This window comes from Phodopus roborovskii, unplaced genomic scaffold (assembly GCF_943737965.1).
Source record: "Phodopus roborovskii unplaced genomic scaffold, PHOROB, whole genome shotgun sequence".
Classification (NCBI taxonomy): Eukaryota; Metazoa; Chordata; class Mammalia; order Rodentia; family Cricetidae; genus Phodopus; species Phodopus roborovskii.
This window is the reverse complement of record NW_026126517.1, coordinates 41,383,770-41,404,732: the sequence shown is the minus strand read 5'-3', so window position 1 is coordinate 41,404,732 and position 20,963 is coordinate 41,383,770. Positions and strand designations below refer to the sequence as shown.

At 39.7% G+C, this 20,963-nt stretch overlaps 1 protein-coding gene across 5 annotated transcripts in view; it reads right to left on the bottom strand.

Moving 5' to 3' along the window:
• Dpp8 (dipeptidyl peptidase 8) overlaps positions 1–20,963 on the bottom strand; it is a 50,017-nt gene that overhangs the window by 14,458 nt on the left and 14,596 nt on the right. For all 5 annotated transcript variants that reach the window (XR_007835312.1, XM_051197758.1, XM_051197760.1 and 2 more), the window contains exons 8-16: positions 19,532–19,660; positions 18,811–18,872; positions 14,897–14,997; positions 14,121–14,298; positions 13,029–13,188; positions 10,752–10,831; positions 7,197–7,349; positions 6,821–6,956; positions 4,046–4,191 (exon numbers count right to left, since the gene is read on the bottom strand). Coding sequence is in view for 4 of the 5 variants with exons in the window: in XM_051197758.1 (XP_051053715.1) it covers positions 4,046–4,191; positions 6,821–6,956; positions 7,197–7,349; positions 10,752–10,831; positions 13,029–13,188; positions 14,121–14,298; positions 14,897–14,997; positions 18,811–18,872; positions 19,532–19,660 (1,145 nt within the window). In the remaining variant the exon portion in view is untranslated. The remainder of the gene's footprint in view (positions 1–4,045; positions 4,192–6,820; positions 6,957–7,196; positions 7,350–10,751; positions 10,832–13,028; positions 13,189–14,120; positions 14,299–14,896; positions 14,998–18,810; positions 18,873–19,531; positions 19,661–20,963) is intronic.

Genomic DNA, 20,963 nt, shown 5'->3' with positions numbered 1-20,963 from the left:
TATTACAGATGTGAGCCACCATATGGCTGCTGGGAATTGAACTCAGGACCTCTGGAAGAAAAATCAATGCTCTTAACCTCTGAGCCATCTCTCCAGCCCCAGATGGGATAATTAAAGTTAAGAAAATCTGGCTAAGCATGGGACTGACTCAGGCCCCCCTGAATATGGGTCTCAGCCAGAAGGACTGAGCAGTCTAAGAGACCTCAGACAGTGGAGCCAGGATGTATCCCTGGTGCACAAAAGGACTTTGCGAACATATCCCCCATGGAGGGATAACTGCCTTAATCTAGAGACAGGAGAGAAGCCCTAGTCCCTACTTCACAGGACCTGTCAGATCTACATGACCCCAACTGGATGGCATTCCCCTACATGTAGAATTGGGGTGGGGGGATGGGAGGGGAGGGTGGTTGGAGTGCATGTGAGAGGGCAGAGAGGGTAAAAGGGAGGGAAGGAGAGAGGGAGGGAAGGAGGGAGGGAGGGTGGAGAGATGGAGGGAGGGAGAGGGAACTGGGATAGACATGTAAAATAATAAATTAAAAACAAAAATGCTTTGACTCCAAAATTTAAGTTGAAGGACAAGTTACTGGGGAAAAGGATTTCTACTTTTGTTTCCACAGAAAATGAAAAGATGTGGATTCCTTCCAGACTAATGTGGTTTGATCACGCCAGACCGCCTGAAACAGAGTACAAGGTGATCCTACATTCAAAACAGCTGGACAAAGCAGCCCTACAGACTACAGCCAGGATTTCTGAATCTTCTTCGAATCCCCCACGACAGCGCCCCTTACCAGCAGGAAGTAGTTTGGAAAGAACGACGCCCAAATTCCCAAATATTGTGTATAAATGTTTGTTTTCATTTAATTGGACTTTGTTATATAAAATAAAATATATATATATATATATATAAAAGAAAAGCTGGCTAGAAACAAGGCAAGCTAAGGTCAGACATTTATAAGAAAGAATAAGCTTCCGGCCTAGGGAAATGTCTCAGCCGTTACAGGCTAGGCTCACAACCAAAATATAAGAAAAAGTTTCCATCTGTATTATTTGGGAGCTGGACGGTAGGCCCCCCAAAGAATAAAAAAACAACAACTACAGAGCAAGTTCCAGGATAGATAGGGTGACACAAAGAAACCTTGTCTTGAAAACAAAACAAACAAGATTTTTAGGGTTATTTGTGTACTTAGTCATGGTCTGAATAATTAGTATGCAGAAAGTCTTGGGCTCAGTGCCCAGGATCATACACACAAGATTCACATATAAAAACAACGTGGTTCCAGTGCAGCAGCCTTACCCATCTCCATGTTTGCTGCATGTCAGCACTGCATGAAGAAGTCCCACCAAGTGTGCCAGATATGTCTGTATAAGCATATACTCTGTGATGCCCGTACAATGATTAAATAGCCCACTGACATTTCCCAGAAAGTTTCTGAGCTGTAAAGCAACATGAGACTGTAATCAGCAGTGCTGAACACTAAGATAGATATTGAAAAGAAGCTCTAATAAAAATGAGAGGGACCCAGGCATGATGGCTCATGCCTTTAATCCCAAAGCTTGGGAGATAGAGGTAGGCAGATCTCTGTGAGTTTCAGGCCATCCTGGTCTATAAATCAAGTTCTAGGCCAGCCAGAGCTACACATTGAGGCCCTATCTTTAAAAAAAAAAAAAAAAAGACAGGGAGTAAGGGGTGGCTCAGTAGGTTAAAAAGCCTGCTGTGCAAGACTGATGACTTAAGTTTGATTTTTTGGAACCCATTAAAGGTAAAGAAAAATTTGTATGAAGTTGTTCTCTGACCTCCATATGCACTGTGGCACCTCCCTATATCATGTATGAACACATATAAATACAAAATAATGAGAGGGGATGGGAAGTTAAAGTGCACTGAGACCTGTAGTCTCAGCCACAGAGGAGGCTGAGGCATGAAGACCAATGGAGCCTGGGAGTTCTGGCTAGCCTGGGTAATAAAGCAAGACCTCCTCTCACAAACTAAAATTTAAAAAGAAGCCCTCAATAAAAGTGTATTTCATAAACCTATGCAACTATTACATTATTTTAAAAACAAACCAGGGAGAACTCTTTACTAAAGCAGCCATGCATTTCCTTGCCCATCATACCAAGGCATTGAGCTGGATTCCCTGGTAACTGTAGAGTCTCTGTATTTTCTCCATCACACAATTGCTACCATGTATCTGTATTTCCTGAAATGTTCATTCAAATCTTTAAAAACTCAGTTGTTAGCACACATAAGCAGCATTAACTGGACGTGGAGTTATTAATAACAAAGAGGATATGAAGTTGTGAAAGAGTCGGGGTGAGGGCACTAGAACAGAGGGGAAGAAGCAATGAGCAGTGGGTGGATATGGCCAAAGTACATTGTATAAATGTCTGGGGTTTTAAAGAAAAACATTATTTAAACAATTCAGTTACCAAGTTCTAAAGTTTCTCTATGCATCCTAAATGCAACTGCTTTACCAGATATAAATATTTACATAAAAGGCTCCAAGTTTTTGTGGAAACCTTAGGCAAGAAAGTTTTTCTTTTTCTTCTTTTTTTTTTTTTTTTTTTTTAGAAATTTTATTTATTTTGATTTTATGTGCACTGGTGGTGTTTTGCCTGCATGTATGTCTGTGTGAGGGTGTTGACCCTGGAACTGGAGTTACAGAAAGTTGTGAGCTGTCATATGGGTGCCTGGAAATGAACTCAGGTCCTCTGCAAAGTCAGAGCTCTTAACCTCTGAGACATCTCTCTAAATCTAGTTTTTTTTCTTTTTTCTTCTTTTTGGTTTTTCAAGACAGGATTTCTCTCTGTATAACTTTGGAGCCTGTCCTGGAATTTGCTCTGTAGACCAGGCTGGCCTCAAATTCAGAGATTCACCTGCTTTTATCCCAAATGTTGGGATTAAAGGCATGTGCCACGACTGTCTGGCTTAGATTCAGTTTTTAATTCTTTAAAAAAAAAAAATCTATTATTACTACTGTGGTGTATGCATGCATATACTAATTATCTGTGAATGCATCTGTGGGGGAAGGGACAATTTTGGGACTTGTTCTTATTCCACTGTGCTCAGGAATCTAACTTGGACTGTCAGGTTTGCATGGGCAGCAAAGTCATTTACCTGCTGATTTCTGGAACATCCCCAGCCCCCTTACCCCCCACCCCCAATTTCACCATGGAGACCAGGCTAGAGATCTACCTGCCAATACCTCCAGAGTGGTGCTGGAATCAAAAGGTATGTGCTGCCACACCAAGGCTATTAAAGGTTTTAAATTTTATGAAGTCTGATTTGCTAGTTTTTCTATTAAAATGCTGGAAAGAGCTGAGCATGGTTAAGTGGTGTGAGAGGGAAAGGGAGGGAGCAAGAGCCCATCCAGCCTATCTGTGTTCTCTGTGTCTTAACACTGCAGCCAAACTGTCCTTCCTGCTTCTAGTCTTACCCTCTATATAGTCTGTCTCTACAGGCAGAAACAGTGGTATTTCCAAAATGTACATGAGGTATGACGCCTGGCTTCTTCCTACTTCTATCATTAGCCTTCACCAAAAAAAATTTTTAAAAGCCAACTGCCACTTTGGCACTGGGGGTTGAACTTAACCTCACAGATGCCAGGCTAGTTTTCCACCAGTAAGCCGAGCCCTAGCCCAAGGTGGCCTCTGTGGCCTTTATGACCTTAGATGACATGGGCCTTGGGTGATCTGAGTCTACTGTGAGCTAAGTCCCATCCTACACCAATAGTATGAAGGGGTTCTTACTCCAGGGCCTTGTTTATTGTTCCTTCTGCCTGGGAAGAAGGCTTAACAGCACTAATTTCTTCTTTGTATATAGTATAGGACCTCTGCTACTATTTTGGGAACGAATGAATACAAAAGTTATTAGAGATCTGACACTCTCTTCTGAACTTTGCAGGTATCAGGCATGCACAGAGATACATGCAGACAAAAACACACATAAAATAAAAACTACCTAAAATATGTGTGTGTGTGTGTGTGTGTGTGTGTGTGTGTGTGTATGTATGTATGTATGTATGTATGTATGTATGTATATACTCACCTGGGGACCACCGTATATGAAGAGCACAGTGGGGTACTTCTTTCCAGGTTGTAGGTCATGAGGCTTATATAACATCCCATACAGTGTAAATCCAGTAGTACTTTCAAAAGAAAAGATTTCTGGAGGGGTATAGTCAGGAAGAGGACCTGTGGGTAGCAACAGAGCCTGTAAAGGAGTTCTCAGAGCATTCTGCAATCTGAAATCAAAGAAGGAAGTACTGAATCTCAGCTCTCCTCCCCAACAACTACTATCCCTCTCTCAGCTTATCAGTTTATTGCTTATCTAAGCAAAAAAAAAAAAAACCAGACATTTTTAAACAGAATAAATGAACCTCAAAATATCTTTTTCAGATTTAGACACATTGAATTTTGAATAATCTTTGGAGCCTAGGAAGTGTTTATACATGCGGAACTAAACAAATATCGAGTGCTAAGTTCAGTTTTCACTTATTGGTGGTTAAAGTACTCACCTGATCAGAAACAGGCATGCATTTCAAAAAAGTTGTGGATAGGGAACAAGAATCTTATATTTAACTTAGTCATTTTAGCCTGCTCACAGCAGGTGCTTAACATACACTTGTTTCTGATCAATTTAGCCACCACTGCCTGGCTAAATCTTCTTTAAAAATGTATTTATTTATTCATTTATTAATTATCTTTTTTGAGGCAGGGTCTTTCTACATTGCCTTGGCTGTCCCAGAACTTGATTTGTAAATTAGGCTGATCGTGAATTCTAGAGATCCACCTGCCTCAGTGCTAAAATTAAAGGGAGGCTAAGACTAAAGGGGGTACACTATGTTGTGTGTGTGTGCAGGTGTGAGTACTCATATTCCTATGCTGTGCACACTTAGGTGACAGCCAAAGAAAGACATCAGGTGTCCTGCCTCACCCATTTCTACCTTGTGGCCTCAAGCACTCCTTGTGTCGGAAGCTTGCACTTCTGCAAGGCTAATTGGTCATAATGTGCCTGGGCTCCACCTATGTCCTCCCCAGTGCTTAGTTACAGGCACACAGCTAACCTGGCTTTTATGTGGATGCCGATGATCTGAACCTAGGACTCCACAGTAGGAAAGTAACACTCTTACCCACAAAGCCATCTCCCCAACTCCACAGTAATCTCTTAGTTGAATAATGAGGAAAATATTTAACATGAAAATAGATCTGAGAATAAAGTGAGTTAAAAGACACCTAAAAAAGATCTACTTTCACATTCAAGAAACTGTAGTGTGGTCAAGCACTCAGGAGGCAGAGACAGGTGGATCTCTGTGAGTTTGAGGCCAGCCTAGTCTACAAAGCTAGTTCCAGGACAGCTAGGGCTGTTACACAGAGAAACACTGTCTCGACAAACCAAAACCAAAACAAAAAGTGGCAGGGGTGGGAGTGGGGATTGGAGAGATGATTTAGGAGCACTGACTTCTTTTCCAGAGGACTCGGGTTCGATTCCCAGTACCCACATGGCAGCTCACAGCTGTTTCTATCTCCAAGATCTGACATCCTCACACAGACATACACGTAGGCAAAATACCAGGGTAATGAATAAAAGTAAATAAATTATAAGAAAGAAAGAAAGAAATTGTAGGGGCTGGAAAGGTGATTCAATGGATAAAAGCACTTGCTACTCTTCTACAAGACCCAAGTTTAATTCCTAGCACCCACATCAGGTACCACAATTGCCTGTAACTCCAGCACCAAGGGATCTAACGTTCTCTTGTAGCCTCTATGGCACACATGTGGCCTTCACACCTACATGGTATGCCCGCGCGCGCGCGCGCGCGCGCACACACACACACACACACACACACACACACACAAATAAAAACTTAAAGAAAGATGGTGATAGATAATCTTGTCAGTTGTAAAAATTAACCTCTGGGCATGTCTGTGAGGGATTTTCTAGATTAGGTTAATTGAGGAAGACCCACTCTAACTGTGGATGATATGTTTTAGGCTTGGGTCCCTAATAGAATAAAAAGGAGAAGTAGACTGAGCTGGAAATCCATCTCTCTTTGCTTCCTGACTGGATGCAATGTGACTTCCTTCATTTTAGACTGTACTGTATACTCTAAGTCACGACAAACCTTTTCATAAGTTGCTTTTGTCAGCTCAACTTATAAAGCAACTAATACAGAAAACAAGCATTAAAAAATAGACCACATGCCTGAAATATTAGCACTTCCAAGGCCAAAGCAGGCTAGTTTGTGTTCCATAGTTAGGTCAAGTCTGGGCTACAGAATGAGAGCCTACTTTTGTACAGTGCTCTTTGCTCTCATGGTGAGGGAGTGAGCAGGCTACTGCAAAGACTTTGAAACTTAAAAGAAAGCAGCCAACTGGTTATTCCCTAAAGGATCATCCTCCATGCTCAAAGGGTCTTACTAAGTTTAGAATATGTTATCTGTTTTTTTGTTTTTTTTTTTAAAGACAGGGTTTCTCTGTATAGCTTTGCATGTCCTGGAACTCACTCTGTAGACCAACCGCCAACCAGGCTCTCCTTGAATTCACAAAGACCTATCTGCCTATGCCTGCTACCACCGCCCAGCTCTTAATCTGCTTTTTAAAAAGGCTTTCTAGACATGCTCCTGCTTAGATGAGAGGAAACCCAGCTCATTCAGCAGTTTATAGAACAGGAAATGACGTCCTCCTGAAGCTCACTAACTCAGGGACAGGCAAGGTTAAGCAATGGGAAGACAGCCTAAGAGACACAGACACAGGACACCAACCAGCACAGTACACTCTGATACCAATCTTAGTTAAGCCTGGGTTCAGGGGAAAGGGATACCTGCTGAATCCAAAATGGTGGCCCAAAATTCCTTTGTTTTATGAACTGGGTCATCTTCAGGACTGGAGAGTTTGTAGAGGGACACGCAGTGTGGATTCTTCTGGTTGCTATACTTACTTATAAAGAAGTCACAATGCTAGAGAAAAGAGAGACAACAACAGCTTTCCATAGGAAAGGCAAGGAAGGCTACCCATGGTTACACACACCAGTGCTGGAACAAGAGGGCAATGGGAATTTGACAACTGATGCAAACATGGTGCTTTTCCTAGACAAGGCTTCTGTGGGTCAATGTCACCACTTTTCACATTACTCAAAGGAATTGATGTGAACACAGGGCTTTTCTATGACAGGGTCTCTCCCAATCAGGAAAAAGTACCTGGCTGAGGCAGCAGGAGTGTGAGTAGCCTCGGTCAGTCAGCCTTACCACTTCACCAGGGTTTGCATAACTGGTCACATACAGGTGATGCTCCAAAGGAGAGTCTTTGGTGCCTTCAAAGTACACCAGCTTTCTGACTTCATCAACCCAGATCTGTAAAAATAACAGCACAAATCAGTACCAGCAGAGTGCTGACAATGCCAGCAACACATACACAGCCCCATCTCATACACAAGAACCTGACTCTTCTGACCAGGGTTTCTTTTGTTTTTACTTTGCTACTGATGACAATGTGATTGGTTTTGCTTATGGCTAATCAAATCTTGTTCAGAAGGTAAAAGGCTGAATCACCCACAATTGGGATAATGCCTTATAAGACTGCATTGTGTACTTCCCTTAAAATAAATAAGAGAATTATTTCCTTATAGTAATAATTCCTCAGGGGGAAATGCCCTATGTCACACCTCATTTTGCCCCTTGGAAGAAGTTAACTATTATTTCTCTCCTGAAGCTAGTGCAGTGTTAGCTTAGTACATTTTTTAGATCTTTTGTATAAATTTGCAATTTATCAGGTTGAGAAAAAACTAGAATCAACCAGCTTCATTAACAGTGTAGTTTATAAATAAGCAAGTGTAAGATTTATTTTAAGCATCAATACTAGATATAATACAGTGTTCACAGCCCTGGATAAGTTCTTTTAAGTTACTATCTAGAACTGAATTCACTTAATATTCTTGCCAAATTATAGTAATATAAATGTTTTTTATTGTTACTTTAAAAATATCCTACTAGCCTACTGAAAATTTTCTAGAATTCCAAATGTTTTATAGAGATTAAAAAAAGATTCTAAAAGTATTATAAATTTCTCTCTCTTTCTTACACACACACACACACACACACACACACACACACACCTTTCATTATTAACTCTTTAAAAGTAGATGCATCTATTCCTAAATGAACACAGTTGCTCTGAAAACAAACATTCAGGAACGTCTCCAGAAGGTCAGGCTGGTTTTACAGCGGAAGCAGCAGGGACGAGGTCTTTCTACACTGTCCTCACTGCCATCTGCAAGGCTCTTTACTTTGTTTCATGTAAGCACTTATATTCAATAGGATTACAGTCTCCAGGGATGCAGACCAGATTGCTGGGTCCTACCACCAGTTTCTGAGAAGAGTGGGTTGAGCGGAACCTGCATTTCTAGCATGGTCCTAAGCAATTTGCATGTTCCACCTGTGGTCTGGAACCACAATGAATATCCCCCTCAACAGTAAGAGTTACATGAGCTTAATTAAGCCTGAGAGCTGTATGTGGTTGTTGCTGTGGGAAGTCTGAGTGGAACAGCGTGACTTGTAAAAGCTGAGGTGAAAAGGGCAACAAAAATACAAAAAACAAAGGAAAGATACAGGAAAGTAGAGGAAGAATTTGAGAGGAACAAACACATCACAAAATTTAGTGTGGCTCAAAACACTCATGCCTATAGGGGTGAATAATAGAGTCATTTAGGTTGCCCAAATAAGGGCCTTTCTGCTTATGTGACTTTGGGATTTATGTCAGTATCATATAGTAGTTCTTAACTCCAATTCACTACAATTCACGGAATTACAAAAAATTTGTTTTGTGCCACAGCATGCATGTGGCAAACAGAGGACCATATGAGGGGGTCACATCTCTCCTTCTACTGTGTAGGTTCTAGGAATGCAACTCTGGCTGTGAGACTCAGCAGCAAGCAACTTTACCTGCTGAGACATCTTGACAGCTCAGGAAACAACATAAATGTGATTTTTGTTATTAGAACCTAGAACTCCACAATGAGATTTCTTCTCTCAGGCACTAGCAGTAGCATCTCAGGCCCAGCCAGAAGTAAAACAAACACACAAATAGTATTTGGATATGTAACTTGATAGCTATGTGAGACCCTAGTGAACTCAGACTTAAAAGGCTGGCTACAGTAAGACTTTATATTAATGTGCAGTTTTAGACTCTAGGATGCAGGCACTCAGGCCTGTGCTGAGGTAGCACATCATAGTGTCTTACCCACATCAGTCTAAGAAAAAATTCTTAGACAAAAAAACGGGGGATCAGAATTTGTGTTTGTGTGTATGCACGTGTTCATGTGTGTGCTCACATATGTTGAGGTGTGTGTTCATAAGTGTAAGCATATATGTTCACTGTGTGTGTGGGTTTAGTTAGAGGTGGGTGTTAGGCAGGCCTAGTATCATCCAGGCTCTGGAGAGTGGATCTTACGTCTTGAGCTTGCACTGCAGTCGCTTCCACAAACCAAGCCTCCGCCTCTTTATTCCACTTCTTTAATCACCTCAGAATCCATCAGTATTTCTAAAGATGTCAGAACATGTAATGCTCCCATAAATTTGATAAAATCATACTCAGTCCACCACTAGATCCTGGTGGCATACATCCATTTAACTGTATGAGCCAGAAGGAAGGGATTTCTAGAGATCAGGTGAAACCAAATGAAAGCAAAGGAAAGGCGCTGGTGAAAGGCAAAGGGTCTTCCGGTTAAGGCCTGCCTACCTGCCTGCTCTACAGAGTAAAGCTCAAGGCCAACCTGGGCAACTTTGCAAGAAAGACCTAGTCACAAGATAAAAATTCAAAAGTAGCTGGGATGTGGCTTAACACTAGAACACTCACCCAGCATTGCAGGCTGAGTCTGATCCCTAGTTTTGGCCAAAAATCTCAATGAATTGTTACAGAAAGCCACATGTTCTGAGCAAAGCTCTTCCCTATTAACTTTAGTTCAAAAAGCTTAAGTCTGTGAAATAAGGAAAAAACAAGTGAATGAAAGAAAATTTCTACCCTCAAGAATGCTAAATATAATTCCCTATGTAAAAACATGAACAGTCTATCAGGCCTAAAAATAATTTTCAGGTATATGCTAACTCACAACTTTTTAAATCCCTAAACATACAAATTGTTTCCTTACTAAATGGCAATAATACATTTGAAAATGGAGATCTTAGGCTGGAGTGATGGCTCAGTGGTTAAGGGCACTGGCTGCTCTTCCATGGTTCAATTCTCATTGAACCATGGCTCATGGCTCTCTTCTAGCTTCCATGGGCACTAGGTATGCATGTGGTGCACAGACATACATGCAGACAAAACAATCAAACACAAAAAATAAAATAAAATAATGGAAAACAGTACTCTTTAGTAACTGGAATGCATCTTATACCCATAAGTGAACTTTGTAATTTAAAATAAGATTTTTAAAAAATTTGTTCTAATTTTTTTTAAAGACAGGGCCTTACAATATAGCCCTCACAGAGATCCACCCTCCTCTGCTTCCCAAGTGCTGGAGGTAAAGGCGTATATCACCATACTCTGATTAAACTAAGATTCTCCCTTTGTAACAACTTGTATTCTTCTAGGCCCTAACTTAATATTGTAAAACACTGGGGTCCTACATACTTATATACATATACACCCCCCCACACCCCCATATATATATATTTTTTTTTTTTCATTTTTTTTTCCTGCACTGTATACACAGAGCAGAGGCTGACCAAACACATCAGTAGAATAAAGAGACATACATTAGATCCATGCCGACCAAGAACTTCCCATTCACCACTGGTAATTGCTATTTCTTCTTTGATAGGACACTTGAAATCACCTGAAGATGAATACAATCAAAATTTACTACTTTATTCCAGATCATAAACAAATGAAACAATGTAGAAAAGTTTTTTAAACTGTCTATTCCAAATAGCTACAATGAACATCAATGTTAGATTTGTGTTAATGAAAATGTTTTGGAACTAGATAAAGACAACAGTTGATAATATTGTACTAAATGGTATTGAGTGACCCAAACTTAGGTTCAATATCAGGATGGCTATTTAAAACAACAACAAAAAACCCACACCTGGGCATAGTGACACACCTTTAATCTCAGCACTTGGAAGGCAGAGACAGGCAGGTCTCAGTGAGTACAAGGCCAGCCTAGTCTACATAGTAAGTTCTCAGACAGCCAGAGCTATATAATGAGACCTTGTCTTCAGAAAATCAAGGAAAAATAATAAAGAAATAAATTCAAAAGTAAGAGCAATAAAACAAAAACATATAAAAGCAAGAAAACAGAAAATAACAAGTATTGTCAAGGATATAAAGAACTAAAACTTGGGGCTGGAGAGATGGCTCAGAGGTTAAGAGCACTGGCTGCTCTCCCAGAGGTCCTGAGTTCAATTTCCAGGAACCTTATGGTGGCTTACAGCCATCTATAATGAGATCTGGTGCACTCTTCTAGCATGCAAGAAAAAAACTAAAACTTGAGCTGGGTGTAGTGGTACATACCTGCAACCTCAGCACCTGGGGACTGAGAAAGGATTGTGGAGAATTGGAAGAAAACATGAACTACAGAGAGAAGCCCTGGCTTTAAGAAAACAAAAAACAAAACCAAAAACAAATCCAGGGGCCAGAGAGATGGCTCAGGCTCAGCAGTTAAGGACACTAGTTTTGCAGAGGACTTGAGTTTAGTTCCAAGAACCTACATGGTGGCTCATAACCACCTGTAACTCCAGTTCTAGGATATCTAACCTCTTCTCCTGATTTCTATAGGCACCAGGCATGCATGTGGTACACAGTCATATATGTAGACAAAATGTTCATACATATACAAATGAAAGAAATAAACCCATCCCCCAAATACAAACAAAAACAGAAAGAAACAAAAATCTTTGCATATTGCTATTAGGAATATAAAAAAGTATAGCCCTTACCACTGGTTTGCTAATGATGAAAAATTAGATAGAACATATGAGTCATGCATTGCACTTCTGGTAGCTATATGTACTTCTATTGGAAAACCAATAGAGGAACATATATAGTCATAGCAGTGTTACTCCACCAAAAGAATGGAAGCAACCCAGGTGTCCATCAAGAAACACTGTATAGGGGGCTGGAGAGATGCTTCAGTGGTTAAGAGAACTGGCTGCTCTTCCAGAGGTTCTGAGTTCAATTCCCAACCACCACATGGTGGCTCACAACCATTTATAGTGGGATCTGATGCCCTCTTTTGGCATCAGATAGAGCATATATAAAAAAAAAAAAAAAAAAATCGATAGAGCACTCATATACATAAAAAAAAAACACTGTACAAACAAATGTGACATATACTACAATGGAATATAGTCTTAAAAGATTTATTTTTATTGTATGTGTATGTGAGAATGCCTTCATGTATGTATCCATATGCATGTCTGATGTCCCTGGAAGACAGAAGGCAACATTGGATCCTCTGGAACTGGAGGTATGCAAGCTGCCATGTGGGTGCTGGGAAAAGAATCTGGGCTTTCTGGAAGAGCAGCAAGTCCTCTTAACCAATGAGCTATCACTCTAGTATTCCCACATAAGTTTTATTTTGCAAAGTTTTAAAAACCTAGTGTAGTGTGCAAATCTGAGGACAGCTAAGTTTGCATAATTAGTTCTTGACTAGCTAAAGCTACATAGGCAAAAGTGTCATAAAAATAGCTATTCCGATCACTCAGAAATTACCCACTATTAATAGCTTATTATGTATTCATTTGTTCAGCTTTTCACACGAAATTTGTATTTCAGTTAATATGTTTATTACATTTATTGAAAAAAGTCCTGGTGCTTATAAAGATTACAATGAAGACTAGTGAGCGTGGGTAAAGGTCCCTAACATCAGATCTGACATCCTGAGTTTGCTTCTTGCATCTTACACAGTGAAAGGACAGAAAAGACTCCCACAAGCTGTACTCTACCTGTATATGCTTGCTCTGGGATCAGTTATGCAAAACAAATAAAATATAAAACCATTAAATACATAAATAAGCAAGGCTTCTTACTTGGGGCAGGCAGTCCACCGCTGGATCGTTTATATTTGCTCTCCTTTAAAATGGATTTGATTTTATACAAATGACGGAAACCTGTTTTGCATTCAGAGGCAAAAATAAACTCTATTTCATCTTCATGAGTTTGAGGGAAAACATGAAAGATATCGTGGATCTGCAAAATGAACAGCTTAGTTTTACTATATGCATTAATAAATATACTACACATAGGCAACCAAATGAGAGAGGGATTACTTGAAACAAAGACAGTGGTTAGTGCTCGGGATATGGAACACTTACAATAATAGGTTTTGCCTGGGCTTTTTACATTTATTTTACTTTAAGACAAAGATTTCACACACTGAGAAGTAAATGTTTCCAAATGGAAGAAAGCAAAAGAACAACATGGCCAAGTCTGCTGCTTTCCAGCTCTGGGATCTCTGGAGCACATAAAACTTATGCGACGGTATAAATCTTATACACAAGGAAGGAAGAACAACATGCTTTACTTTTGTTTTCCAAAGTGAAGTATTCTAACAGTAGAAGACAAACAGATGTTCATCTGTTTTGGGTAAATCACAGGAAGCCTATTTTCAACTACAGAGAGACAGAGAAATGTTATTCTTTTATATCTAATTTTTATGTTAAAATGGAAAATGCAAAACTCAATTATGTGGCTTTGGAGGCTGTCCTGGAACTAGCTCTTGTAGACCAGGCTGGTCTTGAACTCACAGAGATCTGCCAGCCTCTGCCTCCTGAGTGCTGGGATTAATTAAAGGTATGCACCAGGTATAGTTTTTAACTTAAAAGGAAGTTTCTAGACACAGCTCTTGAAAGTTCTCTCAGAAGTGCAGAGGCTGAAGCCAAGGCTGTGGACCCTCTCTACCTGGTGGGTACAGGGCCATAGCTGCAGTTATTAGTGAGCTGTCACTTCAATGATATCTACTTTCTGCTACATATTCTTCATTCTGGAACCATCATTCCAACTCAAAGTGTTCACTGTTCCTTTCAATTTAAGGATGCATTTTGTTAGCTTGCTTTAGAACTTCACCTGCCTGAGTATCCTGAGAAAATACACACTCATGTTCAAGAAAAAGAAATGCATACATTTATCCAGATGTCTGTTGTTTCTTCATAGATGATCAGTGGTGTCACAGAGTCAGGCACTGACTCTATGAGTCTCTGCCTGTCCATGGCATCATCTTCTACTGGGATGAATAACTCAGGGGAGATCAGAACAATCTGTAGGTGAGTCTGGGAACGATCCAGTAGGATGGACCAGGCACTGTTCAAAGGAATAAGAAATCAGGAATGAAGCTAGCTCTCAGAAATGAGTAACCCTCTGTTCTCTCCTTTGTTAGCTATCAATTTTATTTTATATATTGTTTTAGTTTTTCGAGACAGGGTTTCTCTGTATAGCCTTGGTTGTCCTGGAACTCTCTCTGTAGAACAGCCTGGCCTTGAACTCAGAGAACCACCTGCTTCTACCTCCCAAGTACTAGGATTAAAAGGCATGTGCCACCACTACCTGACTTATTTTTCTTTTTAAAAATAGGGTTTCACTATGTGATCCTTGGCTGGCCTCGAACTCACCATGGAGATCAGGCTGACCTTGAACTCACAGAGATTTGTCTGCATCTGTTTGCTGAAAGCTAGGATTAAAGGCAAGAGACACCACACCCAACAATTATTCCTATAATCACAATACAATACACTTATGCGTATAGGACTGCAAATCTGTATGTTCATGGAGTTCAGGGGAAATGTCTGAGTGGAAATAATAGAGTGCCAATTTACTTGGGAAGGCAAAGCCTATAGCAAAGACATTCTAAAGCTCTGGATTCTAAATCAGTGGTAAGAAAGTGACAATTTAACATACGCACTATTTTCCCTCTGGAGTCCATCCAGCTCTGGCAATATATTCAACTCCTTCAAACAGAATCTCAAAAGGTTGAACCAGTTCTTTATCTATGACATCTATAATCTAGTAAGAAGAAAAGGGAATGGTTATAGAAGACAGAGAAAATAACATGCTCATTAATCCACTTATATCATTATCTTTTCAGATATCTTTGTACTTAAAAAGGAACAAAGTTGACAGTAAAGCCAGTAGTCAGTCAGGGTTTTCCTACTGGTACTTTCTACACCCAGGAAAATTCTAGGACAAGCACTGACATGATTTCAAAGTCTTCCTTTATACTAATAGAACCCTTGATATGAATGACAGGCTCAAATTTTGCTCACTTTAGGTCTAGAATCTAGACCTAAGTCCCTCCACTTCAGTCTAAAATATATTTGTGTAATATATGAAAAAAAAAAAAGGACTTGATAGACAAAATTTTTTCCTTTAAAAGTTTAGCAAGCTCAACTCAAAAGAAAAGTAATTTAAAAAAAAAAAAAATGGAGTAGGGCGGTGATGGTTCAGCCCTTTAGTCTCAGCACTCAGGAAGCAGAGGCAGGCAGACCTCTGTTGAGTTTGAGGCCAGCCTAGTCTACATAGCAAGTTCCAGGACATCCAGGGCTACACAAAGAAATCCTGTCTTGAAGCCTGCCCTCACCCCCAAAGGGGTTCTGAATAGGTAGTCCTTCAAAGATAAACATAGGAAGCATTAGCCACAGGGAAATGTACATTAAACTGCAATGCACTACTGCTTCTAAAAGGACAACTGTGACAAACAACATGGATAATCACAGTGCTAGGATGACGTGGAAAAACTAGAAACCTCATATACTGCTAGTGGGAATATAATTTTCAAGGCAGTCTGGTAGCTTCACCAAAGATTAAATAGAGCACTATCACATGACTCAACCACTTCCCAGGTTTACCTCAAAGAAACAAAAACATAAACCCTTACAAACACTTGCATATACATATTCCTAGCAGACTCTCTCCAACCTCTCCTCTTTGCTCCCTCTCAAATGACACAGTCCCATTATAAGAGAAAGCTGGTCTTAAACTTGTGATGCTCCTTGCCTCAGTCTCTATGTGTAGACATTGTTGCAGTAACAGGCATATGTCACTGTCTGGCTTCATGAGAGCTTTTCTGGTTTTTTTTTTTGTTTGTTTGTTTGTTTTGTTTCATTTTTGTCTTTTTCAATACAGGGTTTCTCTGTGTAACCACTCTGGCAGTACTAGAACTCACTTTGTAGACCAGACTGGCCTCAAACTCACAGAGATCCACCTGCCTCTGTCTCCCAAGTGCTGGGATTAAAGGTGTGAGTCAGCACTGCCTGGCAGCAGCTTTCCTTTTAAGAGAAAAAAAAAAAAAAAAATGCAGCAACCCAAATATCCATCAACTGATGAATAGGTATAAAATGTGGTATACTGCACAAAGAAATAAAATTCAGCAATAAAAAGAAAAAGAGGGGGCTGGAGAGATGGTTCAGTCAGTAAAGTGCATGCCTGGCAAACATGAAGATCTGAGTTTGGATTTCCAGTACCCTTATAAATGCCAGTGTACTGTGTACTGTGCTGTTTCAGCAGGAGGAACCCTGTAGCTTTCTGGCTAGCCAGCCAGTCTAGCTAATCAGCGAGTTCCAGGTGCAATGATAGACTATCTCAAAAAATAAAATGGAGGCCAAAGAGATGGCTCCATGGTAAAACAAAACAAAACAAAGCACTGGCTGCTCTTTCTAAGAATCCAGGTTCAATTCCCAGCACCCATGTGACATCATTGTAGCTATAGGATATCCAATGCCCTTTTCTAGCCACCAGGCACACATGTGGTACATAGTCAAACAGAAAAGCAAAATACCCCCACACAAAAAAAATTAAAGTAGGGATTGATCAAGAAAAACACTTGATATTGACCTCTGGTTCCCATGCATATACATTTACTGCCTCCACTCCACCCCAGCATGGGTGGAAGCAATAAATAACTGCAAAATAAATAACAGCAAAAATATCAAGAAATGAAGCACATGGGCCGGACATACAGCTCAGTAGTAGAATGGTAGCAAGATTGGGGCCCTGGGTTAGATCTTTCTAACAACACACACACAAATGCACAAAGTACCAATGCATGATGCAAATAGGTGAACCTTGAAAACATTAAACAAAGGAGCCGGACAACATATTGTATGATTTCATTCATATAAATGCTCAAAACAGGCAAGTCTAGTGTTGCCTAGAACTGGGGGATTATAGCAAAGGGGTGAAGTATTTCTCTTTGAGGTAATGACAAGGCTCTAAAACAGACTCTGGTTCCCCAACTGTGATTACATAAAAAGTGAATGAATTTTAAACTTTAATGAATGAGCTGTATTATACATAAATATTGTACATATCTCAGTAAAGCTGTATTTTTGTTTTTTGTTTGTTTTTTTTTTTTTAGTCTAAAACAAGGCATTAGTGGTATATGCCTTTAATCCCAGCAGTCCACTTGTGAGGCAGGGGCAGGCTAAACTCTGTGAGTGGGATGCCAGCCTGATCTACATAGAGAATTCCAGGACAGTCAAGGCTACGTAGAAAAATCCTGCTTTAGCCAGGCAGTGGTGGCGTACTCCTGTAATCCCAGCATTCAGGAGGCAGAGGCAGACGGATCTCTGTGAGTTCAAGGCCAGCCTGGTTTACAGAACTAGTTCCAGGACAAAAAAAAAAAAAAAAAAAACCTGTTTCAAAAAGAACAAACAACAACAAAACCCAATCAACCAAATAAATGTAAAACAAAACAAAACAAAAACCAACTTTTAAAAGGTCTAGAAAGAAAAATTTGACTTTTAAAAAATATTCAGCTGGGTGGTGGTGGCTCACGCCTTTAGTCCCAGAACTTGGGAGGCAGAGGCAGGCAATCTCTGTGAGTTCAAGACCAGCCTACTCTACAAGAGCTAGTTCCAGGACAGGCCCCAAAGCTACACAGAGAAACCCTGTCTTGAAAAACCAACCAACAAACCAACCAAACAAACTAAAACACTTTATTTAAGATTTATTTTTAGCCACACAGTGGTGGGACAAACATTTAATCCTAGCACTCAGGAGACAGAGGCAGGCAGATCTCTGTGAGTTCAAGGCCAGTCTGATCTACAGAGTGAGTTCCAGGATAGCAGGGCTACATGGAGAAATCCTGTCTCAAAAAACTAAATCCCCAACCCCTGGGGGAAAAAAAAAGACTTATTCTTAGGCATGTGTAATCATGGATCTATATGTGGGTATGTGCACTTGAATGTAGGTACCCATGGAAATCAGAAGAGAACATCAGATCCTCTGGAGATGGAGTTATAGATGGTAGCAAGCCTCCTGATCTAGGTGCCAGGCTTTTTAATGGTTGAGCTGCCCCCAAATCTGCATTTCAACTAATCTTGTGAGCATGTCCAAACGGAAAGCAGCAGTACAAGAGAAATATGGGTTATTCAATCTAGCACAGATGTGATAATGTACATGCAAAACAGAAGGTAAACTACTGTTTTACATTTTGCAAAGAGCAAAAAGTATTTGCATATGTGCAGAGGCCAGATGACTTGTGTTGCTCTTTAGAATTTTTTTCAATAGACAGAGTCTCTCATTGGTCTGGAGTTCAATAAGTAAGCTAGGCTGGTAGGCCGGAGACCCCAGGAATCTGTCTGTTTCCACTGTTGGGAATATAAGCACAAACTACAACAATCAGGTTTTTATGTGGGTTCTGGGGATTTAACACAGGTTCTTATATATCTCTCCCTGAAGGCCTAACATGAGTGTTTTCAAGGAAGAAACTAGATCAACCTGTAAATCATGAAGCACAAATGTCTCAGCAAGTTCAACAAATAGACAAATAAAATGTATCAAAGAGCTTCCTAGACCAGCTAGCCAAGGTACACTTACCCCTCCATCAGCATCGACAAGTATCTCTGACATCTTGAAAGTGACCTTTGGGTTTGCTGTGCCTTTAGAAAAAAGCATAAATGAATAATAATGTTCAGAATTACTCTAACTTCTTCCTTCAGATTGTAGTTAAGTTAGGAATACATTATATAGTTGGGGCTTTATTGTGCAAAAATTTTAGAACCTATCTCAAATTCATATGAGTAGCGAATAGTAAAGAGGCTAAAACTAGAGTCAGTATGAAAATCAAGGGAAGTTGTCTACTACTTCTGTATTGAAATGTTGCAAACAGCAAAAATGGACAAAAAAAAAAAAAAAAAAAAAAAAAAAAAACCAACAACAAACCCTAACCAACCAAACCAAAAAAAAAAAAAAAAAAAAAAAAAACCCATCTACTTAAAAACAAAATCATAAAAGTCTTTACAGGGAGTGATATTTTTTTGCCCATTTCCCAGTTTCCAAAAACAAAGATTCAAAAGCTATATTTAATGAACAAACAATCTCTATGAAAGCTGTTAATGATAAAGCTGACTATACATTTGAATGACTGCAGATTTTATTTTTGTTTTTGAGACAAGATTTCATCTTGTATCTCAGGCTAGCTGGAACTCCTAACAACCCTCCTACTGCCACAGGTTTCCAAGCACTGGGCCTATAAGTATGAGCTACCCCACTACAACTAGAGGAGGAAATGAATAATAAGAACAGTGGAACACAGTACCTGTTTTAGGATAGCGGAATGAATCTGCCCTTCTTGTTTCCAACATGGGGGATGTAACATGAATAATTTCCACCTCAGATTCATCATTTTCTTCATAGAGAATTCTAAGAATTTTACCACCACTAGGAGCTTAAAAGGAATTTAGGTATTGGAAATTTAGAATAATTATCACAGAATACTCATCATTCACTAGTCCCTTTAAAACTAGGTTTTTTACTGAAGGAATAATTCAGGCATACAATAGACCACTATTATGAATTAGTTGTGATGGATATTGAGTTCAGGTCCTTGAACATGATAGCCTAGTACTCTACCACTGGACTGCACTCTCAGACTGTGCTGCCTTCAAAACAAAAAATGTTAACTACATTTATTTATTCACTCTGTGTGTGTGTATGAGTGTGTGTGTGAGAGTACGTATATAGGGGCCTTATCAGTAGTTTACAGCTAAAAGTCTGAATAGTTCTTTAATGGAACATGAAAAATATCTATTTTGAAGTCATGTGAGATTTGGACATTTTATTTTATTTAGTTTTTCTTTTGGTTTTCCAAAACAGAGTTTCTCTGTAGCTTTGGAAACTGTCCTGGAACTAGCTCTTACAGATCAGGCTGGCCTCGAACTCACAGAGATCCACCTGCCTCTGCCTCCTAAGTGCTGGGATTGAAGGTGTGTGCCACCACTACCTGGCCACGGACATTTTATTTTAGAATATATTTTGCCACAATTATACAGAATAAGATTGTGATATAAATCATTCAACACAACCATGTTCTTTAGCATCTTCTAGAAAACATTATAAAGTTAATTGAATAACCCCTTTTTAAGGTGGGATGCATGTGAAGTTAGAGGACAAGTTTGAGAGTCAGTTTCCTCTTATACCATGTGAGTCCCTGGAAACTGAAGTCAGGTCATTGGGCAGGAGCAAGTGCCTTACCTGCTGAGCCAGCTCTATAGACCCAGTGCTACCTATGCATGAAAACTGCCTCATCTCCTCAACTGCAGGGTGACTTCAAATCCCTTTTACTAGGACTTAAAGTTTACCCTTTTGGGAGGAAAAAATATGTGCACATGTTTAAATACACACACACACACACAAACAAGAGAAGCATTTTGAAGGATTTTGACATAATTAAACATAGTATTTCCTATAAAATACTAAGAGTTTAATTGTATTAAATGGTTTATAGCAAAATCTTGTTCTGTATAATTATGGGAAAATGTCTACTTTTTAAAATAAAAGTCCAAATATAAGACATGGATTAAAATAGATATTTTTCATTGTCCTCTAAAGAAATGTTCAGGTCCCAGGTGGTGGTGGCACACGCCTTTAATCCCAACTCTCGGGAGGTAGAGGCATGTGGATCTCTGTAAATTGGAGCCTGGTCTACAGAGTAAATTTCAGGACAGCCAGGGCTACACAGAGAAACCCTG